Raw genomic sequence first — 21081 nt, forward strand, 5'->3', positions numbered from 1 at the left:
ATAGTGCACATTATTTCAGTGTCACAGTGGTACATGATATAGGCATATAAATCTTGACAAAAAAATCACAATCAAAGTTAGAACATGGTGAGGGAAGATAACATCAGGTGAGGTGAATAAAGAAAGGGCAGTTACTTTAAGCTTATTCATGGTATTCACTGCGTTGGTTTCTGTTTTTTAGGTAATATGGGCACATGAGTAGAGCTTAAGTTGAAAGAAAGTAACGGCTGCTAAGTCAAGCACTCACTTTATGACAGCAAAGATAAGATGCTTTGTGTCCATTATGACACTTTATTAAATTACATGACTTAATAATGCTTTTGTCACAGGATGACTGTTTTCTTCAGTGCTCAGGAGGGGGGCAGCGCTCACTTAATGAACACTACTTTGATGCTCTTGTTCCATGTTCTGAAGTGAGGTGTTGGTGGTTTTTTTCTCTCCTTGAAGATAGTCTGTGTTATTTGTCACGGTATCAGTTTACAAATACTGTATTAATTTTTTTTATTTTTACAACTTACCTGTCAAATGAAACCTTGGTACTTTGGTTGCAGATGAGGGGTAGCTGTACAGACATAGATGTTACAAATAGCTGATAATTCTGTGTGCCCAGTTTGAAGTGCCTAAGACCAAACTCCCCTCTTCTGCTTCTGCCACAAACGAAGCTGGAGTTCCTCTTATGTCTTTTCAATATACTACTTAATTTGTTCTCAGAGTAGATAATTTTTGCATGTAAATGAGCAGGTCCTTGCTAACCTTCCCTTATCCCAGTCTTATCTTTTTTCCACCCTTTACTCCTTCATCCCATTTTCTCTTGTCCTCATCTATGTCGTCCTGGTGTCGCCCTTTCCCCCCCACCCTTCTCCCCACAAGCTAGTTCTCCTTCCCCTGCCCCCCTTTCCCTCACTGACACCCACTTTTGCCCTTTCATTTGTCTCAATTTGTGGGCAATCAATGCAAGGATTCTGGCTCCTCACTGCTGGAGAGCACCATGCTGCTTCTCCCCATTCCTAGCCTACCTGCTCCTTGCCTGCCTTATTTGATCTTTGTCTCTGCCATGGAGCAGTACTATTTCACTGCCCTCTCTTCCCATTTCCCTTACTGGTCTCTGTCCCAGTGCCTTCCATACTCTAACTCCCAGTCACTTGCATCTTCCTTGCCTCGGGTCCTACCGTATCAGCTGCTTCTCTTCCTTCTCCCTTTTTTGTCCTCTCTGCAGCTGACTTGGGTAGCTTCTGCTTTCATGCTTTGTGGGTCACCAGGGCCTTCTGACACCATAATAAAGACAAGCTTCTTGTTTTCATTTTTATTTTCCCAGGTTGGGATTTGTCATAACCCACAGATGCAAGTGCTAGGAAAGTTCTGTTCTGCCCTGTACTATGATGCTCAATGTGAACAAAATCTGTGGGGCCTTTCATCACTTAATCTGAGAAATCTCAGTAGAGCACATGCAGACTAATTTTCAAAGTCTTCTAACTTGGCCAAATGTGTATGTGCCCATATTTCAAGTCCATGCTCTAAAGTTGGGTTCTTGCTCTGTCTCCTGCCCCAAAGGTTTAGCACCCAACACACTGCTATTGATTCATTTTATCCCATGATTATTGAAAGTAAAGGGCAGAAAAGCCATTTGACAGGAACAGGGGTGAGAATCTGGGCCACTTCCTTGCAGGACAGTGCACATCTCACTCGGACATGTTCCCTCTGGTTTGTTTTCATCCTGCCCAGTGGACCAGCTTCAAAGGGACAGCTGGAAGGTGCTTTGGGCAATGTGTAACCAAGGGCCTAATGGTTAAGCACATTGCAGGGAAGCAGAAGATGCACCTTCAAGGACCCTATCATTGTGGGAGACCTCAGAATGTGGGTTTTCTACTTTTTAATGGAATAGCCTTACTTCTAAGTTACTGAACTAAAAGTGAGAGGGCCATTCCCCTGGTCTTACTAGTCATATCTTTTGGAGATCACACTCCTGGGGACTTTTATACAGATGTGTAACTGCATGCAAGGTCATGTGTGGCCATAGTGAAGCTTTATGAACATGCTCAGAACTGTAGCTGTGAATGGGGAGGGGGGAAGGAGTGGAAGACTGTGAGTACTGGAGATATTCAGAAGATAAACATTGCTGTTCAAGCTGTCCTGGCTGGATGCGATTGTTGTTTTGTTTTGTTGTTTTGTTTTTGGGGGGGGGGGCAGCAAAGCCAGTATACTTCCATAGAAAGTCCTTTGAACATCTGTCTGTATGCTAGCTTTTTCTGCTGGGGTATTTCTTCTGGTACAGACGTAGCACCTGTCCTACAGCATGATGCTTGTTGTAGTTTTAATTTTTCACTCTTGGTGTTTCACAGAGCTCTTTCCATCCACTACATTTTAAAACCAGAGGAAAAAATATTAATTAACTTACTTTTGTATATTTTAGTCCTGTGTTTTTTTGGAATAAATTTAGTCATGATGAAACTTCTGAGCAGCACCAAAGCTTGAAGCATATTTGACAAAAAGAGGGTAGAAAACAATTTGTCACAGGAGCAGAAATTCTCAAAACTTCATAAAAACCATGTGTCTTGTGGATCACTTTGTCTAATTTGCAATCATGTAACATTCTTGTGGTAATTGTAACAAATACAGAACAAGTGACATCTGGCTGAGTGACAGCTCTATGGAAAAGGATCTAGATGTCTTAGTGGATCTCAGACTCAATTTGAGTTTGCAGTGTAATGCAGCCACAGAAAGGGTAAATGACATTTTGGGGCTACATAAGTAGGAATATTCAGTGCAAGACATGAGGGTGATGGTGCCTCTCTACATGGTAGTGGGTAGTCCTCATCTAGAATAATTTGCAGTTTTGGGCCACACATTTTAAAAGAGAATGTGGAGAAGTTAGGGTCCAGAAGAGGACAAAAATAATAAAAGGGATTGGAAGGGCAAGCTATACATGGAGAGAGGCTGAAGTAAATAATCATGTTAAACTTATGGAAAAGACACTTAAGAGGGAATATGATGGCAGTCTTCAAATATCTGAAGGGTGCCAGAAAAATGAGGGAGAACACCTTTTCTCTTTAGCTGTAGAGAGCTGGAGAGGATGTGGACCAGTGGCTCGAAGTTGCAGCAAAGTAAGTTTAGGTTGGTTATCAGGAAAAGCTGCTTCACTGAGGCAGTTGAATAGACTGCCTTCTCCAAGCATGGAGTTTCCGCAACTTCTGGTGTTCAAGAAGAGATTGGATAAGCGTTGGTCAGAGATGATCTGAGATGAACTATGCCTACTCTCTACTATGGGTATTTGCCCTGATTCAGAGCTCTGCTGGATTTTGACTGGGGTGTCCTGCTAGGGCTAAAACCTGGAGATTCCTAGTTAGATTGTCTTACCCTTCTGCTCAGGTCATACTGGACACATTTGATGCCAGGAAGGAATTTTACCCCTTGGTTAGACTGGCATCGACTGAGGGTTTTTTTTCCTTCTTCTGTAGCACTGGCCATGACAGTCTTTAGATCGCTTGACCATTTTAACAAGCCCTATAGTAGGATGACATTGTCCACTATTGTCCCCCTGCTTTACCTGTGGCAAGTTCAGATGGTGTGCTTTATGGTTGTGTGACAGAGTTACCCATGTAGTTTTAGCAATACGTTGGGCAAAGATTTGGTTTGGTTGGGACTGATTCTGCCTCAGGCAGGAATTTGGACTACGTGACCTTCAGAGATCCCTTCCTACTTTTCTGTAGTCTCTATGATAGCAGTTGCTTACATATAAATATAATATAGAATCATAAAACTAGGGTTGGAAGGGACCTCTAGCCTAACCTAACCCCCTGCTCAACTTGGGACCATCGCTTAACTAGATCATCCCAGCCAAGACTTTGTCTAGCCAAGTCTTAAAAACTTCTAAGGATGGAGATTCCACAACCTCTCTGGGTAACCTGTTCTAGTGTTTTCACTACCCTCCTAGTGAGAGAAATTTTCCTAATATGTAGCCTAAACTTCCCTTGCTGCAACTTGAGACTGTTGCTCCTTGTTCTGTAATCTGTCACTGCTGAGAACAGTCTAGTTTCATCCTCTTTGGAACCTCCCTTCAGGGTAGTTAAAGGCTGCTATTAAATCCCCTCTGTCTTCTCTAAACCAAATATTCTAACTAGTAGAGCAGAATAATCCCTTCCCTTGACTTGCTGGCAGCACCCCTACCAATGCAGTCCAGTATGCTGTTAGCCTTCTTTGTAACAAAGGCGCACTGAGATAAATGATTGTATAGTTTGTCACCCTTAGTACTATAAGTTCTGTGAGATGGTAACAATGATCACTTTGCACTACGGGTTTCTTTTTCTTTGATGGCAGAGGCAAAAACTGTAGGCTTTGTACTGTACTCTTGTTGTGGCAGCATATTTATAAAAATGTACAAAGTACTTGTAGCTATAGGAAAGAGATCCAAAGGAGTTGAATGGTATCTTGGGATACCTTATGCTGAGTGCTTGTCACTGAGACCTAGGACTCGTTTTCTCTGATGGTAGTAAGTGTTCCCTCTAAGGAGTAGTGGTCTGTGAGTGTGCCGCCTCGTTCTGGCATGGAACACTTATTGCTGGGGCCTGGAGGCCGGGGCAGGGGGCTAGCGCAGGCTCTGAGGAAGTGCTCCACTTCTGGGCCCTGATGTGGTAGAGTGGAGCGCTTCCCTGGAACCAGCGGAGCCCGCGCCAGGCTCTTGCCCCAACCTCTCCTGGTGCGTGGCCTTAAAGTATGGCCACTCACAGCCTTTTCAAGTTGTGCGCAGCTGCGCACACGCGTGGCTTAGAAGGAACCTTGATGGTAGTCAGCTGGTTTATCAGAGGCAATGTTTTCTCAAGCTTAAACTCAAGGCATGCCTAGGAAAATAGTGGTTGCTGGCTTACTCCTTTAATTTTCCATAATCAAAAAATAGATCAGTTCTTTTTTGCTGTAGAGACCTCAGACCCCAACAGGTTAGAATGTTTTTAACACTATGAATTTCTATTTAAAATCTATTAGGCTATCTAATGAATTGTGTAGGCATTTGTATACCTAACAGTGCTAATATTTTATTGCACCTTTACAAGAATCTCATGGCACCTTGGTTAATAATTGCTTATCTAGGGAGCTCGTGGTGCTGAGAATTCTGTATACTGCGTCCTACCAGTGAGGAATAATTTGAGGGACTTGTGTGTCAGAGTTGGGCTAAGGACCCAAGAGTCCTAAAAGGCTCTTTCTCCTAGTACCATGATAGTTCCAGGAGAGAGACTTGCTGGTCTTAAAGACTTTTTTTTATACCTCTTGTGTTAGAATGAAACTATCATAATGGTGTTCCCTTGCCATCAGGTAACCTTTGACAGGTTGGTCTCTATGCTTCTTTAAACTTTATCAACTGCAGCAGCAGTTTATTTTTACAGTTTGGTTACCATTTAGGCCTCCTCACTTAAGTTTATCTTTTGTCAGTTACTCTGAGACAGATTCTATAACATGGAGGTCTTGACCTATGCTTGAATCTTGCAGTCTTTTATTTTGAGCTGCCAGGTCCCAGTGTCATTGCGCAAATGTAACTCTTCAATTGCATGTTTTAACAGCAAGAAGTAAGAATTGGTTGAGACTGTTCACATCTGACAACATTAGAACATGCAAAGCTATAGCATATATCCAACCTGCAGGAAACTTTGTAAATTTCTGTGATTTGTATGCAGAAATGCATGCATCTTTCAAAATCTGGTTCCATGGTCACCTATTTTAGATATTGCTCCTAGATTATTTCATATTTTCAACAATTTAGCAGATTAGAGGCTATTGGTATATTTCTGTTTTCTACAGTATCTCCTTTTTGCCAGTAGTTGTGCTAGTCTTCTAAAGCATATGAGAACTGCATTTTTCTGCTGTCAGTAGTGTGAAGTCCTAGGAAGAGTTTTTTGTGTCTTGTGATTTATCTGCTTCTACAAGACAGTAGTTGCAAGACTGGTAGTTCTGTCCCCATGTTATGGTACATCTGCTCAGGGTACACCTGTTTTCTGAGTGGTGGTGAAGATGGCACATTGCTCACTTGTTGATTTAAGCTTTTTGTGACCATCTGATTTATGTACTTTACTTTCTCTTAGGTTTTTCTGCTTCCAGTGCACTTCTAACAGTACTGATACTGTGATTTGAAATGAAGGGGCTTGGGAAGTAATTTGAAGTCCAGCTTAATATATGTAAATTGCTGATGTTGTCTGTTAATAACAATATACCTCAAGATAGGTTTTGCTACTGTGTATATCTGAGAAATTATTTTCTTATTTTCAAGCTGAAAACTTTACAAATTTATATTGTGTTTTTTTTTTAGGCTGTGCTTTATGTAAAATTGTTCATCTTAACATTATCTTGCAAACATGTGTAAAGCAATGAGAATAAATGAGATTTAAAGTACTTTTTTTTTCTTGTTTCCTTAGTTAGAAATTAGGGCTGTGGTTGTGCTAGCCTTGATTTTTTTTTTTTTTTTAATTCCCCACTCCCCAGAGGCACCCTCCACTTCAGTGGTTAGGTTACCTATATACTTTTATTTTAAAGTCTTGTTTTGCTTATACTGTTAGAAATTTGGGGCAGAGAAGCCCCGTTGCCTGCTTATTCAATTTCATGGCTTTATATGCAGCCCTTTTTCTATCTTGTGTATAAAGAGAGGGTAGAAAACTTGTAAAAAGGTTGCAGTGTATTTTGGAAACAAAAACAATACTTTATTCTTGAAATCTACTATAGTTCAGATTTGCAATTGAACTAGCAAAACCAAATTTAATTTGCCTTTAAGTCCAGCAGTAAATATGCTGGCTCATGAGGTGGGTGGACCTCAACCAGATGTCATCTAATACAGAGAACTGTTAAGTGCTCCATCTGGGTAAAGAGAATCCACAGCATACTTGCAGACTTAGCAGCGCTACACTTGCTAGCACCACATCTGAATGAGACCTGGGTTTTGTGATGGACAACAAAATGAACATGAGCCGCCAGTGTGATACCGTAGCTGGCAGAGCTAACCAAACACTGGCATGCATCTACCAAGGCATCTCAAGCAACGCTAAGGGTGTCATCCCCCCTCTACTTGGCCTTGGTGAGATCACAGCTGGAGTTCTGTGTCCAGTTCTGGATGCCACACTTCAGGAAGGACATGGAGAAGTGTGAGAGGGCCATACGCATGATAAGAGGCCTAGAGTCCAGGTCCTATGAGGAGAGGCTACAAGACTTGGGACTGTTCAGCATGGAGAAGAGAAGACTTGGAAGGGACTTGGTGGCAGTCTATAAGTGTATCAAGGGCATCAGGGCCTGGGGAAGCATCAGTTCACTAAGGCCTCCCAGGGGAGGACAACAAATAATGGGCACAAGCTCATTTGAGGATTGCTTCAGGCTAGACATAAGCTTTACAAGTTGAGTGCTGAGGGTTTGGAACAGGTTCCCCTCAGTCATCCACCCTGGTGATCTTCAGAAAGCATCTTGGCACCCATCTTGCTAGGGTCATCCGATCCCAGCAGTCTTTCCTGCCCACATGCATGGGGGCTGGACCCAATGATCTGTAAGGTCCTTTCCAGCCCCTAACTATGAAACTATGTAGTGTTTTGTACATTGAAGCTAATAAAGTCTTAAGACCTTGAAGTAGCTTGTTGTTTGGCATTTTGTTTCTGTAGAATATATAATTTTTTATTTTATTTTTTAAATAGCATATAATGATTCAAAGCAATCCAGAAACGTAGTATGTACTTCAGGACAACTGTTTGAGCAGAAGGAGGATCTTGGTAAAAAGGCATGTCGATTTAATCGTACTCAGCTTGGACCATGCTCTGGACTTGAAGATGAGAATTTTGGCTATGCTAAAGGAACTCCATGTGTACTTGTGAAAATGAATAGAGTAAGTGCATAGACTGATTGTCTCAAGTTTTAAATTTTACTTTTTCTACATACTTAAAACAAAACAACCTACTACAGAGAATGGCCAGATTCCCTTTCCTGTCCGTTTTAGTGTAATATTTCTGTATTATGAAGTATATGTCCATTTACTAAAATAACTGAATTGGAGGATAAACAGGTGCTTATGAAGTTCTTAAATCCCTAATTCTTTGTTTCCCGTAGTCAAAATTCCTGAAATCCTAAGATGGTGCTCTATGCCCACTGTTCTTTCTAGCAGGCTTTACAAAAGCTTGAAGTGAAATACAATTTGTGTACAATACTAAAATGTATTTGAGTCAGGGATATGTAATGGTATATACTTAACTCTTAAATTGTGTTGAACACCAAGTAGGTAGGTAAATGGGTATTTTACTTGCCAATAATTGAATGCGTACGTCATAGTTGGCTGTTTTTTACGTACCATATGGATTAACCTATAACATTACATGCATAATTTGAAGTAAAGAGTTCCTGGTAACTGTGGCTATTAGACCTATTTTGAGGAGTAATTGGGTATTTTGGATATTACTTCTAATCTTGTTTAAAATGGGGCTCTCGTTCAACAAATTTGTGTGTATTCAATTATTTTCTTTAACAAGAAAATAGGGATTTGGGTTTTTTTGCTGTTGCTATTTTTTCTTCTGCAGGACCAATACAATGTAAAGAGTAGACGGGGAATTCCATTTCTAATCGTGCTTCATCAGAATTCTTTACTAAGTTCTAAACCAGGGGTGGGTAAAATGCGTCCCGGGGACCGGATGCGGCTCGCCAGGCCATTCTGTCCGGCCCATGGGGAACCTAAAAAAATTTAATATTTATCTGCCCCCGGCTGCCTATCATGCGGCCCTCCATGGCTTGCCAAAACTCAGTAAGTGGCCCTCTGCACAAAACAATTGCCCACCCCTGTTCTAAACAGTTGCACTTTTGCCTGCCCATCTACACTAAATGGCACAGCGTAAGTGAAACAGAGGTTCTGATCCAACCTCTGAGAATCTTTTGGCACTATTTTAGTTGGGAGGGGAAAATGCAATTTTGATGTGGTCATGAATTTTACAGGGGCTGCAGAGCTGGAATTTGGTGACTGCTTTGTGTGTTTTGCACAGTTAATAAAGATGTTCAGATATATACACACATTACACAATAATACTATTTATCACACTGCAAATACGTTCAGCTTACATAACTAAAACAGGGAAGGTTTCCATAAACAAATATTTTTTTTACTTTCTGTGTTTCAGATAATCGGATTAAAGCCTGAAGGAGAACCATATATACAGTGCTTTTCTAAGGTGAGTTTGGAATACAAGATAAGTATCTGGTTACTTTTTTTTTCCCCCCTTCCTTTTAGAAAGGAGTGAAAAGCATAAATGCTAAAAATAAACATCATGGATTTTTTTCTTTAAAACTCTTAAGTCCTCCCTTTTTTCTTTTATTGGATGTGTTTGTATGTGTAGGTTACCATTTTAGTATATTTAATGAATTTTTCATAAAGAGACTGCTTGTTCAAAAAGGTCTCTGTGTGTTTCATGGCATTAAGACTTGATAGATCTTTTCGATTTTTCAGATTAAAGCAGAGAACAAAAGCATACATGTAACTTCCCATTAACATTTCAGTTTTTGTATTTTACTGTAGTGCAAGTTGAATTTTGTTTTCCCATTTCATAACCAATATTTTTTTTTTTTCTGCATGCTGCATCTTAGTTATATAAATGATGGGTAAGATAAATTTGCAGTGTGGAGTTTCAGAATTAATTTTCAGAATAACATTTTTCTTCAAGTATGAGAACTTTATAAAATCAAATCTATTTAAGTTCACTGCATGCCTTCAGATGTGTGTGTTACTTCATACAGGACAAGTCCTTGATTTATTTAGCTGTTGTATATTTATGATGACAGCAACTTCTAACTACGTTGCACTCCTTTTATCCATTAGATTTCTTTCCAAAAATGTCCGCCTACCTACCAGTTTCCTAAGCTTCTTTTAGGTCTACTTTTAAAAAGTCTTATTCTGTAGTTCCCTTTTCTTTAGTGTGCTTTAGAAAAACTGCTGCTGTTAATGTATGTGGAAAAGCCATTTGAAGGGATGTCTGTGGGGTCATCTGCTTTTCTAGAGAGACCACCACCTCTTTCGACTTAATGGTGTATTGTATTTTCCATCCTACTGTCAGGGACAGCTAACAACCTATTTTATAGGTATCCACTGTCTTGCTGTCTTACTGGGGAAAAAAATCCAGTAATCTTTTTGAGGTAATAACGTTTCTTAATGCTAGATATGAGTTCTTAATGGGGAGAATTTTAGCACCAGGGCATGCATATCATAGAATGATGATGATCTTATAGGTCCCTTTCAGTTCTACAAGTCCAGTCCCCTGCCATGGACAGGAAGTTATTGGGCTCAGACAAGCTCAACAAGGTGCCTGTCCAGCCTCCTCTTGAACACCTCCAAGGATGGTGACTGTACCACCTCTGCTGGGAGTGTTCCAGATTCTGTTGACCCTTACAGAGAAGAAGTTCGTCCTTAAATCTTTTAAAGTTTTATGGATAAAACTTCTAATTGTTTTGACTTTTTTCTAGTTTTGTAAACATTACTCTTCCTTGGATATACAGAAGATTGCACACCTGTATATGAGACTTGTAGTTGGCAAAGAGAGAGTATTTTATTTTTGAAGCCATTTACATGTTGGATTTATATACTGTCCTTCCCAACAAAGGCTCGGGGCAGATTACAGTAAGAGGAAAAATTTAATTCATAAAAACGGACTCAATACTAAAATAAGATGTATAGCAAAGACACATAACCAGTACCCCAACTTAGTTTTGCTTCCTAAATGTCTGTCCAAATAAAAGGTTGTGCAGTACTTCCAGAAGATGTGCCAAAGCTGAAGAGTGACTATCAATGGGGGGGGGGGGCATGCATAGATGCAGACACTCTTCCCTTCTGTTGTCAGTTGCGAAAGGAGCCCCAGAGCTGTTGCAGTTATACAGGTTACTACAGGAGCTTCCTTTTTCTTCTTTCCACTCCCCTGCTGTTTTCCTGATAGCCAGGAGCAATTGCTAGAAGGAGGAACACACTCCCTGTCACCACTGTTGACACAAGCAAGTGGGGAGCCTGAGAGCCCCGCTCTGCCGTGCTCCAGCTGCAGGCAGCTGTCCAGGGAGCTGAGTTTTATCCAGGTGCAGCAGCAGCAACACTTGGGTTCTTCCTTATACCTGCTTCTGGACAGTGGGAAACACCAGGGGGGAAGAGAAGGCTGTGGGAAGTTAGCCAGGCATGGAGCTGGGGCTGGCTGAGTCTGGCTCGTTAAAGTCTGTGGCTAGAGTGGGCCAGAAGTGGCTTTGGGGCTGGGGCTTCCCCCATATCTGGGTCACCAAGGAACAGTGGTGGTGGCAACAGGGATTCCCTTCCTCCCCTCCCCCCTTCAAGTGCCTGATCCCTGTCTGGCTCCTCTGTCCCCTGCTAGCCCAGGGGCTTGGCTACTTCTCACTCTTATCCATCTCATGGTCTGAGGAGTGGTATAGCATACTTCTACCCCTTTTGGAAATTCTGGGTCTGCCTCAAACTGCTAAGGATGATTCACTTGTCAAAAATGCGTGGGAAGCTGGTGTGCTGATAGTACTTGCAGGAAATTGCTCTCAGCTGACTGGAGGGGTCGAGATGGAGCCCAAGGGAAAAGGTGGTCCTTTAACTATGTACATAGGGCCTCATAAGTCAAAACCAGCACCGTGAATTGCACCCAGAATGCTGTTTGAAGTTACTGCAGATTCTGGAGCACTGAGTTTTATATGCAGCTGTCAACCTATCCCCATGAGAAGATGGGACACCTGCATTCTGCACCAGTTGCAACTACCAGATGGTCCACATGTAGAACACATTGCAGTAGTCTACCCTTGAGGCTACAAAAACATGGATAATGGTGGCCAGATGAGAATCTGAAAGAAAGGTTTGTAGGCTTCTTGCCAGATAGACTTGGTTAAAGGTGCTCCTAGCCACTGCTGCTGCTGGAAGATCTAGGTGCAGTGAAGGATCCAGGAGCACACCAAGGCTGCAAACCTGAGAGACAAGGGGAGGCAAGTTCTGTCAAAGATGGTCCCAGTCTCCCCCTGTCCCTTCTGCTCCCCCACAGTTATGAGGTGTGTCCACCACCAGCCTCACTGTCTTGTCTGGATTCAGCTTCAACTAGTTCATTCTAATGGAATCCCCTATTACAGCCAGGCACCAGATAAGGACCGAGACTGCAGAGCCTTGGTCAGATAAGACAAAAAGAGAGCTGGCTGGGGTGTCAGCACCAGTAGACAGCCTCTTGAATAAGGACTGGACAGTCACAGACTTAAGAATATTGGCATGCTGTCCTCCTGAAGTGAGGCATTGACAACTCCTGCCAGCAGTGGCCCCAGTCTCTCCTGCCTGCCTTTTACCAGCTATTGTAGTACTACAGTAATCCAATATTGGTTTTGCGGGTTTGCACCTAATCATTAGTTAATTAAAACAAAAATCTAAAAAAAAATATTAATAAAACATATCTGTTGACTTTTTTCTTCAACCATAGGAAGAAGGCAAAGTTCAGATAACTTATTTTCCTGCTGGGGGTACAATTGACTTAATGTATTTCCCATACTATGGAAAAAAGCTGCATGTAAGTATTTTAACTGATCCTTCTATTTTGTGTATTGTTACCACATTTCTAGAATGGTTCGTTTTATAGTGTTCAGGTTGAGAATTTACAGTGAAGTATACATGTATAGTATTCTATATGCAGATATATTTTATGTAACCTGGTAAGACCTTGGGTTCAATTTTCCTAGGCACAGGTGAATAAATTGAGCTTTATTACCTTAAGATAATAAGCCATGTTTTTTCTAATGTAATTTCAATGTACTCAGTGTACAGTGTACTCGCTGTTTTACTAGGCATCCTTTGGACATAAAAGCAGGCATTCCACATAGGCCAGCTTACTGTTTTTAATAATTAGTAACTAGTTATTGCCATTGTGCCCACATACAGTATAGTTAAATGTAGTTAATAGCTGTGTTAAACTTAAGTCTTTGGTTTACATCTGAGCTTGTACATTGTTTTAACTTAGATTGGTTCAGCACACACATTCTCTATTTATTCTGTCCCTTGTGAGAGCTGCATAGATATTTTTGTATAATTTGCTGATATGTTGTTTCATACTAAATGTATGCAGACAAACATAGTTATAGTTTTGGAAACTCTGCTGCATAGACTCGGTGAACAGGCTTATTTAAAAGGAACCCACTTTTTTGAATGATTACAACATTTTAGTTGAAAGCTGTAGGGCCATAGGGTTTTCCCTTTAGAAATCTGTGTCAATTCCTTTCATAAACTCACCAACCTCCAGTTTAAAACAAGTTAGGATGTTTTTTGTACTGATGTTGGTGGGCTGTTCCAGAATCCCCTGTGGTTAGAAACCTAATTACCAACCTAAAATTATTTTTGGTTGGTTTGTACTTTTAAGAAGCTGTTGCTTATCTTGCTGTACTTATGGAGTACAATGTTTTGCTAGTCATAATAAGCCAAGTTCTCCTATGATGTCCATTCACCTGATCACCCTACTACCTCTCCTGTGCCCTTACTTCTACCTGAGTTCGTGTACCTTGAACAGTGAAGAAGCAGAAGTGGATGTGGTATTTCATCTAAGGCCCTTCACCCAGGCAGGGAGTCGGACTTGAAGATCTACAAGGTCCCTTCTGACCCTACTTCTATGACTCTGTGATTCTATGATGATTCAATACTACTTCTGGTGGCATTTTTAGTATTTCTCCGTCTCTGCTTGAAATGCTTTGACAAATGCATCCTAAGACTGCAGCTATGAAAATAGCAAATTTGTCAGTGTGGTGGTTCATGTCATTATGTAATCAACTAGTACACCAGGTCCTTCTCCTTTATTATTTCCAACTTTTGAGCTCCCACTCAATCAGTGGTGGTTCTAAAATATGGCTTTGCATTTCATGCTACTGAATTTCATCCTGTTCCTATTCCAGTCTTTAAGGTCAGTCGGTTCTTTTCTGTAAGATGCATCGATCCTCATATCTGTTGATTTTAAATTTCCCAGCTTTGTACCATCAAGTTAATTTAACGTGTTCTTTTTTGTACCAGCTGAATGAAAATACCACTAGTATCCTGCCTCTGCCCAATTAGCACAACCTGGTGTTTTTTTGTTTTTTGTTTTTTTTGTTTTTTTGTTTTTTGTTTGTACCTTTCATTGGTTTCTTGCCCACCTGAAGTTGTACTGGTCATATTTTTTCTAATTTAACTACGACTTTTTCTCTGTGATACTAGTTTACTTGTTGTCATACGTATTAGATTTACTGCTCTGATCTGCTGGTGGGGCAGCTCCCCTGCAGCTCTTTCCAAGCTGTGTGCCTTGATTGCCTGATCGGGGCATGGGACTGGGACCTGCTCCTGACAGGGACAGTCCCTGGGCTGCCCAAGTAAGTCTGCATGTGCAGCCTGGAGCTGGTTAGTGATTGCCCAAAATGGGACAGTCCCCAGCCACCTCCAGGCTGCATGTGCAGACCTCCCTGTACAACCCAGGGCTACCTGGAACTGTCCTGGTCATTGGTGGCAGGTCCCAGCAAGCTCCAGGCTGGACGGGGAACATTTCCTATGCAGGGAGCTCCCAGCTCCTACTCTGTGCTCATGGAGCAGGGGCTGGGAGAGTGTTTAGAATCATAAAAAAATTAGAGTTGAAAGGGACCTCAAAAGGCACGGGGTTTTCTGCCAGGGCTTTGTTGAGGTGGGCCTTAAAAACCTCAAAAGGATGGAGATTCCACTGTCTCTCTAGGTAACCTGTTCCAGTGCTTCCTCACCCTCCTAATGAGAGAGTTTTTCCTAATATCCAACCTAAACCTCCCCTGCTGGAACTTGAGACCGTTGCTCTCTTTTCTGTCACCTGCCACCACTAAGAACAGTCTAGTTCCATCCTTTTTGAAACCACCATTCAGATAATTAAGGACTGCTATCAAATCCTCTGTTTGTCTTCTCTTCTGCAAACTAAATAAACCCAGTTTCCTCTGGCTCTCCTCATAAGTCATATGCCCCAGCCTCCGAACCATTTTCATTGCCCTCTGCTGGACTCTCTCCAACTTGTCCCCACCCTTTCTATAGTGGGGAGATAACAATCTCTCCCAGTCTCCACTCCTTGATTGCAGAACAGGGGCTGGGAGCTCCATGCTGCTGGGGTCAGGGGACATTGTCCCCATCTGGGTTTCTGTGGTGGAGCCCACCCTGGCAGCAGGCAGCTCTCCTGCTGCCTGGTGGACCAGGAGCAAATATGCTCCCTTTCGGCCTTCTATGTGTGCCATACTGTGCAGTAATTACTCCCGAGTAAATTTGCTATTTGTATTTACAGCTAGCACATTTTACTTTTATTTATTAGAGGAAATTACTGTGCAGTGAACATCTGCTTGTGTAGACAGTGATGCTTACTGTGCAGTAATTTGCTCTAATCTTGAGAAACACGCATACACAAGACTTTCCCACTATTTGCTAGATCTAGCTACACAATTTGTTGCAGTAATTGAGTTGATAGTCTTCCTCAGGCCACCACCTTTTAAGGGATTAATTGCTTTGCAGAGTTCTAAAAATGTATTTCTGTACCTCCTAACTATCCATCTTTTTTAATCTGGACCTTTTTTAAAGTGTCTTAAGTTGTTCAGCCAAAAATGGATGCACTCGGCTACTAAGAACTTCTGAAATAACTAACCTGGATCTATATAAGCACTGATAACAGCACGTGTGTAAAATATGGGTTTACTAAACTGATCCTAAAGCTATTAAAATCATTTTTTTGCTAGCTGAATCTCTATAATGAACTTTAAAACTGTTCTCTGAAAGTTATATATATTGTAGTTAATAGTTCCATATTTGCAATTTGATTTGGATTATTTTTAGTTGCAACATTATTTTTAGTGTAATTTCTTCCCGTATTTTAACTTTGACAGTAGGAATTAATTAAAAAACTATAGCTTCTCTAAAGAATAACCAAGACCAGAATGTAAAGTCAGCATGTCTGGGAGGATTCTACCAAAAACTAGCTTATTGATACTTTGGAAAGAGTGATTGCTAGTTAAGTTCCTAAAGTCGAAGTCTAAAAAATGTAAATGTTAGCTCCACCATAGGCCTTTAAGCATACCATTGAAACATGAAAAAGAGTAATGGATGCGCATAAAGAAAGAAGCTGAAGTACAAAGGGGAAACTGTTGCTACATTCAAGTTCTTAAGAAGCTACTTTTTAAGAAGTATCTATCTCTTTAAGAAAAATGGACTTTAGATGCAAGTGAAGCAGATATTCTTTTTGAGCTCACACAGAGGCTTAGATTTTTCAAAGACATGGAAGACAGAAAAGCTTTTTTTATTCATTCTGTAGAAACAGGTACCTAATTCCCATTTGCCTCTTCACAATCTTCTCTGTTACTGTTTATGCAGAATTAGTCAGTTGATCATTAGCATGAAGAACTTAAGCCAAATTATCTCACTCTTATACAAAACAAATTGTAACTGAATGATTTGGCATAAGTTTTGTAGAATTTGGTCCCTTTTGTTTGGTCCAGTACTTTAGTTGGTGGAATGGTATTGTAATCTTAATTGTTATGTTTGGTGATGAGCTGTAGTATCTAAAACCTGTTTTTCCCCATCTCTGTTTACCAGGCTCATTATCTACAGCCACTAGTGGCTGTTCAGCTAGCAATTAACTCCAACAGTACCAAAGAAGAAATAACAATTGAGTGTAAGATCCTGGGCTCACCCAATTTAAAAAATGAAGATGACCGTGACAAGTTTCTGGGACGAATTTCCTTCAAAGTTCAGATGTCTGACTAGCAGTCAGAAAATCACCATAAAGTAAATATTATGTTGTCTGTCTGGGTTTTTTAGTTTGTTTGGGTTTTTTGGTTGGTTGGTTGGGTGTTTTTTTGGTTTTGTTTTTTTCTATCAACAGGACCTGCCATTTTAGGATTTAAGATCACCTTGAAGAATTTTGGGGTGGCATGTGGCATTCAGGGTAGCATAATAATGTGCTTCCAAACTGCATTTAAAATCCCACGTAAAATAACTGTAGTCCATGCTTCTGTTTGCCTCATTGAACCAGTGTACAGACCATAATTATGCCGTATTAGGAACCTGTAAATAGCTAATGCCAGACATGTAATAATGGTGGTCTTTCTCCTATTTTAAAAATATGGTTTTATCCCCAAGTGAGTGTCTCAAGCTTATGTGCTATGCTGTGTAAATATTGTACTGATTTAACACTGGTTTAACTGTCATATATGAATGCTGACACACGTTTAGGGATAAGTGATGAGAATAAATGGTATCTGACCAAGATAAAGAAAAGAAAACCACAAAACTTTGCAAGAATTTTGCGTGTGTATGTATGTGGAAATGCCTTAAGTTCGGTATTGGGTGGGTGGGGGGAATGGAAATAAAGTGGATTTTAAAAGTGTTGGTTTGGATTTTTGAAATTTATTTAAGTGTTCAACTAGTTTGTCTTGTGCTGTCACTGTGCAGGTATTGTGTATACATGTAATATTTGGTCTTCCAGTTGAGGAATTGAATCTCACCATATTGTTAGTTGCTTGCAGTATATGGAGCACATATAAAACCTATACAATGTCATTTTAAAACTTTTTTTAGTTCAAAACTATCTGTATGAAACAATTTCTTTTAAAATTGTTAATGGCATAGTGTCCTGGTAACAGTTGTACTTCAGAGCTGCTTGAAAGAAATGGTCTCATTTATTGTAAGAGTAGGTTTTACTTTTCCAATAAAAATTTTAAATTCCCCAAGGGGAAGAACTTTAGATTAAAAATAAAATGAGAATTGTCTTGATTAAACATTCCTTTATTTAATTTATGCTTTGTTTCCTTGCATCATTTCTGCCACTTCTGGTATTTTCTTCCTCATTGAGTTTTGTGCATGCTTTCTCATCCATCTTTTGAGAAACTTGTTTTTGCCCACCTTCCTACCTTAAAACTGCCCAACAGTTTGTGAATAGACCAACTTTTCTCAACATGGCTGCTTATGCCAAAGTAATTTGCAGCCATTTAGATTTCTGATTAATTCCAAATCCTGCAGTCTTTCTGATGCATGATCAGTGCTACTTTTCCCTAATTGTTTGTGTAGGCTTTAATCATGAAACAGCTCAGTCTGAACTAGAAGAGATTTCTATACTTGGTCAATGAGCATTAGGCAACAGAATTCTCAGATTCTGTCTGTGCTGAACACTGGTTAGCCATGGATGGATAAATAGGGGCTAAGAAATTGTTTGTCACAGTTTCTGGGGACTGCTGTAATCCTAAGCACACTAGGAAATGCTTTTTTCTTAGAATGTTGTCAATTCTTGCCTGCCTTTCCCCTGGCAGATGTATGCAACTGAAGAGTAGAAGAACAAATGTATGTCAAGGGTGATGGGGATCTGTTCAGATGCATTAAAAAAAAAAAAAAAAAAGGGCTGGTGAGTTTGAGGGTGGGGGAGGCAGGGAGTGCTACAGACAAATAGCTGTTGGAGAGGAAAAAATAGCGAGATTAGAAATGAAAGGCTCTGTTTACAGCCACTGTAACCTAATCCTTTCTTGAACCAAGAATGTTGCAGTTACACAATTCATCTTATGTTGAATAGCTCTGAAAACCACTGGCAAAATTATTTCTCCTGCCTCTGGTAGCTAGTTCTTGTAGAGCAGTGATGGCCAGACTTTTCTAAACATGTGCCACAAGCTAATCTCTTCCAAGTTAAGTGCTGTTCTGATCTCTGCCTCCCAGAAATGTACCTGATACAGCATTCCCTGTGATGCCAGAATGGATGGGAGGGCTCCTGCTTCCAGCTGTGTGAAGCAGGGGCTGGATGCTGCTGAGAGGAAGTGTTACTACCAAGAGCTGAACTGTTTCTTCCCTGGTCCTGAACCTGCCTTCCTCACTTTATATGATGAGTTGAGGACCTAAACTGTAATTTGGCAGTGGTTGCAGGGCTAAGGACTGATGAATCTGGCTCTTGGCTGTGACCTTTGACACCTCTTCAGCAGTATCCTTCACCCTCTGCTCTAGGCAGCTGGAGGCTTGAAGTCCCCTGCCTCCATTCCAGTACTTCCTTTTACTGAGTGTCTGGGGCTCCTATACCACACAGTAGCTACCCATGCCACTTTGGGGGTGGCCAACCCATGGCATGTTCCAAATCTAGAAGGATGATAGCATGTTGCTTGTTGAAGTGAACTATCTTTTTTCCTACAACACTCTGCTTCCACAAGAGCACAAGATGCCAAATCAACAGGCAATGGATTGGAGTTGTTAAAGGAATGCATTTTGTAGACCCACCATCTAATGTAGCAGAAATTGAAATATATGCTGGGAAAGAGGTGGAGGACTGAAGGAAAAGAGAGAACAATTTGTGATTTGCAGTTAAAACCCACCCTGACTTCTCCCTGGAAAATCACTTAACCTCTTCACAGGTGGCCAGAAACTGATGGTTTACTTAGTGTACTTTTAAGGCCCCCAAGTGCCTCTTTCCCCCACCCTTCTTCCTCCTCCCACCTGAATCTAGTTGTATAGAGCCTACCTTTCAGCTTATGCACCCTCCCTTTCCTGCTTAACCACAAGCTGAAACCATGGGTGCTGCTAAAGACTGGTCTGCATGGTAGATCTATGAGTTTGAGAAGACCTAAAACCAGTTTCCAAATGAAATGGGAGAAAAGCAATGTTGCTATCTGCTAGCTGCTCTAAAGAAAGTTTAGTGGAACATCAAGACCAGTGAAAAGAGGAAAATATTGTTAATACCCGTGGAATGAAGAACTATGAGCTGTTAAGTCAATTGACTCCCCTTTCCCTTTGCTGTCCGAATAGAAATGGCACTGCTTCTGGGTGGAGTGGTAATCAGTAGAGGTGTTTGTATTCCAGGCAGAAAATCAGCTTCCCTACCCCAGTCTTGGGGGATGACTTTTTTTTGATGGATTAAGTTAGGCTTTCAAAGTCAGTCCATAATTTGGATGATCTCAGTCTTAATATCTTATTTTAATTTTTAGCTGCAAATTGAGAGCAGTTACACCTGCTTCTGCCATGGGATTGTGAAAATATATTCATTAATATTTTTGTGGCTTTCTGATGTTTGATAAGTGACATAATTTTCCCCTGTGTTTTACTAATACGTACATTCTTCAGCCCAGAGTTTGGCTGATGAGCAGTAAATGAGAACTGATGAGAATAAAAAGAAGTACTAAATTCAATATTCACTCAGTGAGTATATTCCTTTCAGTTACTGCATCAGGCAGGAATTCTATAGGAAAAAATTTAATCATACAATTAAAGACAATATTACAATACATTAATATTGGGTTTCTAACTCAGTGTTGTACAGCAGCTGAGTGTTTGACATTTCCTAACTATCACTTTGCAGTCTAAACACTTTTTAAAAATAACAAGTGTCTAGTTCAAGGGCTGTTCCCCATAGCCAAAACTTATTTTTATTGATTGGCCAGTTTTGTTTAAGCACTTCATAGTGGCTCAAAGAAATTGGAAAAAGTTAATAAATATTTGAACATTTAATACTGATTCTAAAATGAGACTATTAATTTAGCCTACAAAAATTGGTCTAGGGAAGAAGGGGGCCTCACTTCAGAAGTTTAATTGACTTTATTCCATTTGGCTAAAAATGTTAGTTTGTTTTTTTTTTTTGTTTTTTTTTTTTTTTTTGCCTTCAGTAATCAGCAAGCACAACATCTATATAATGTATGTTCTTCTGCTTCTGTAAATTTTTTATTTGTACAAGCATTTTATTCTTTACAATTTGAGTCACATTCCTCAGTAAATTTCTTTAGTAGCCTTTCTGTCAGGACTAGGAGCAGGTTAGCGGAAAACTCCCACCCCTTGCCCTTGCTTCTAGCAGATCCTGCATGCTTGCTATCTTTAGCAACAGTCTTTATTCTTTCAAGTTGGTAATGCCAGATACTTAAGACATGTCAAAAACAGTGCAAAATCAGTGATAGTCCACTGGTGGTCTACACACAGTCACTGATCTTCTCTATGGCAATACACTCTTATTTAGTCTATCCTAAAATTACAATTTTTTTAAACTGCAATATCATCTAAATAATCTCATTTATTGTAGGGCTGCCGTCTATGAAAATTCTATTTGTTTAGGGTATACATTGTGCTGTTAGAAACAATGTTTCAAACTTTTGGATTCTCAAAGT

General features: G+C 40.4%; 1 protein-coding gene across 2 annotated transcripts in view; it reads left to right on the plus strand.

Annotated features, from left to right (window-relative positions):
• ATP1B3 (ATPase Na+/K+ transporting subunit beta 3) overlaps window positions 1-17755 on the plus strand; it is a 44275-nt gene extending 26520 nt beyond the window's left edge. For both annotated transcript variants that reach the window (XM_090051210.1, XM_090051209.1), the window contains 4 exons: window positions 7656-7843; window positions 9120-9170; window positions 12429-12515; window positions 16553-17755. In XM_090051210.1, the coding sequence (XP_089907336.1) occupies window positions 7656-7843; window positions 9120-9170; window positions 12429-12515; window positions 16553-16723 (497 nt within the window). In that variant the 3' untranslated portion in view covers window positions 16724-17755. The remainder of the gene's footprint in view (window positions 1-7655; window positions 7844-9119; window positions 9171-12428; window positions 12516-16552) is intronic.
• The last annotated feature ends 3326 nt before the right edge of the window (window positions 17756-21081 follow it).

The sequence above is a fragment of the Crocodylus siamensis genome, chromosome 6 (genome assembly GCF_052110815.1).
Source record: "Crocodylus siamensis isolate JL-2025a chromosome 6, ASM5211081v1, whole genome shotgun sequence".
In the NCBI taxonomy this organism is placed as follows: Eukaryota; Metazoa; Chordata; order Crocodylia; family Crocodylidae; genus Crocodylus; species Crocodylus siamensis.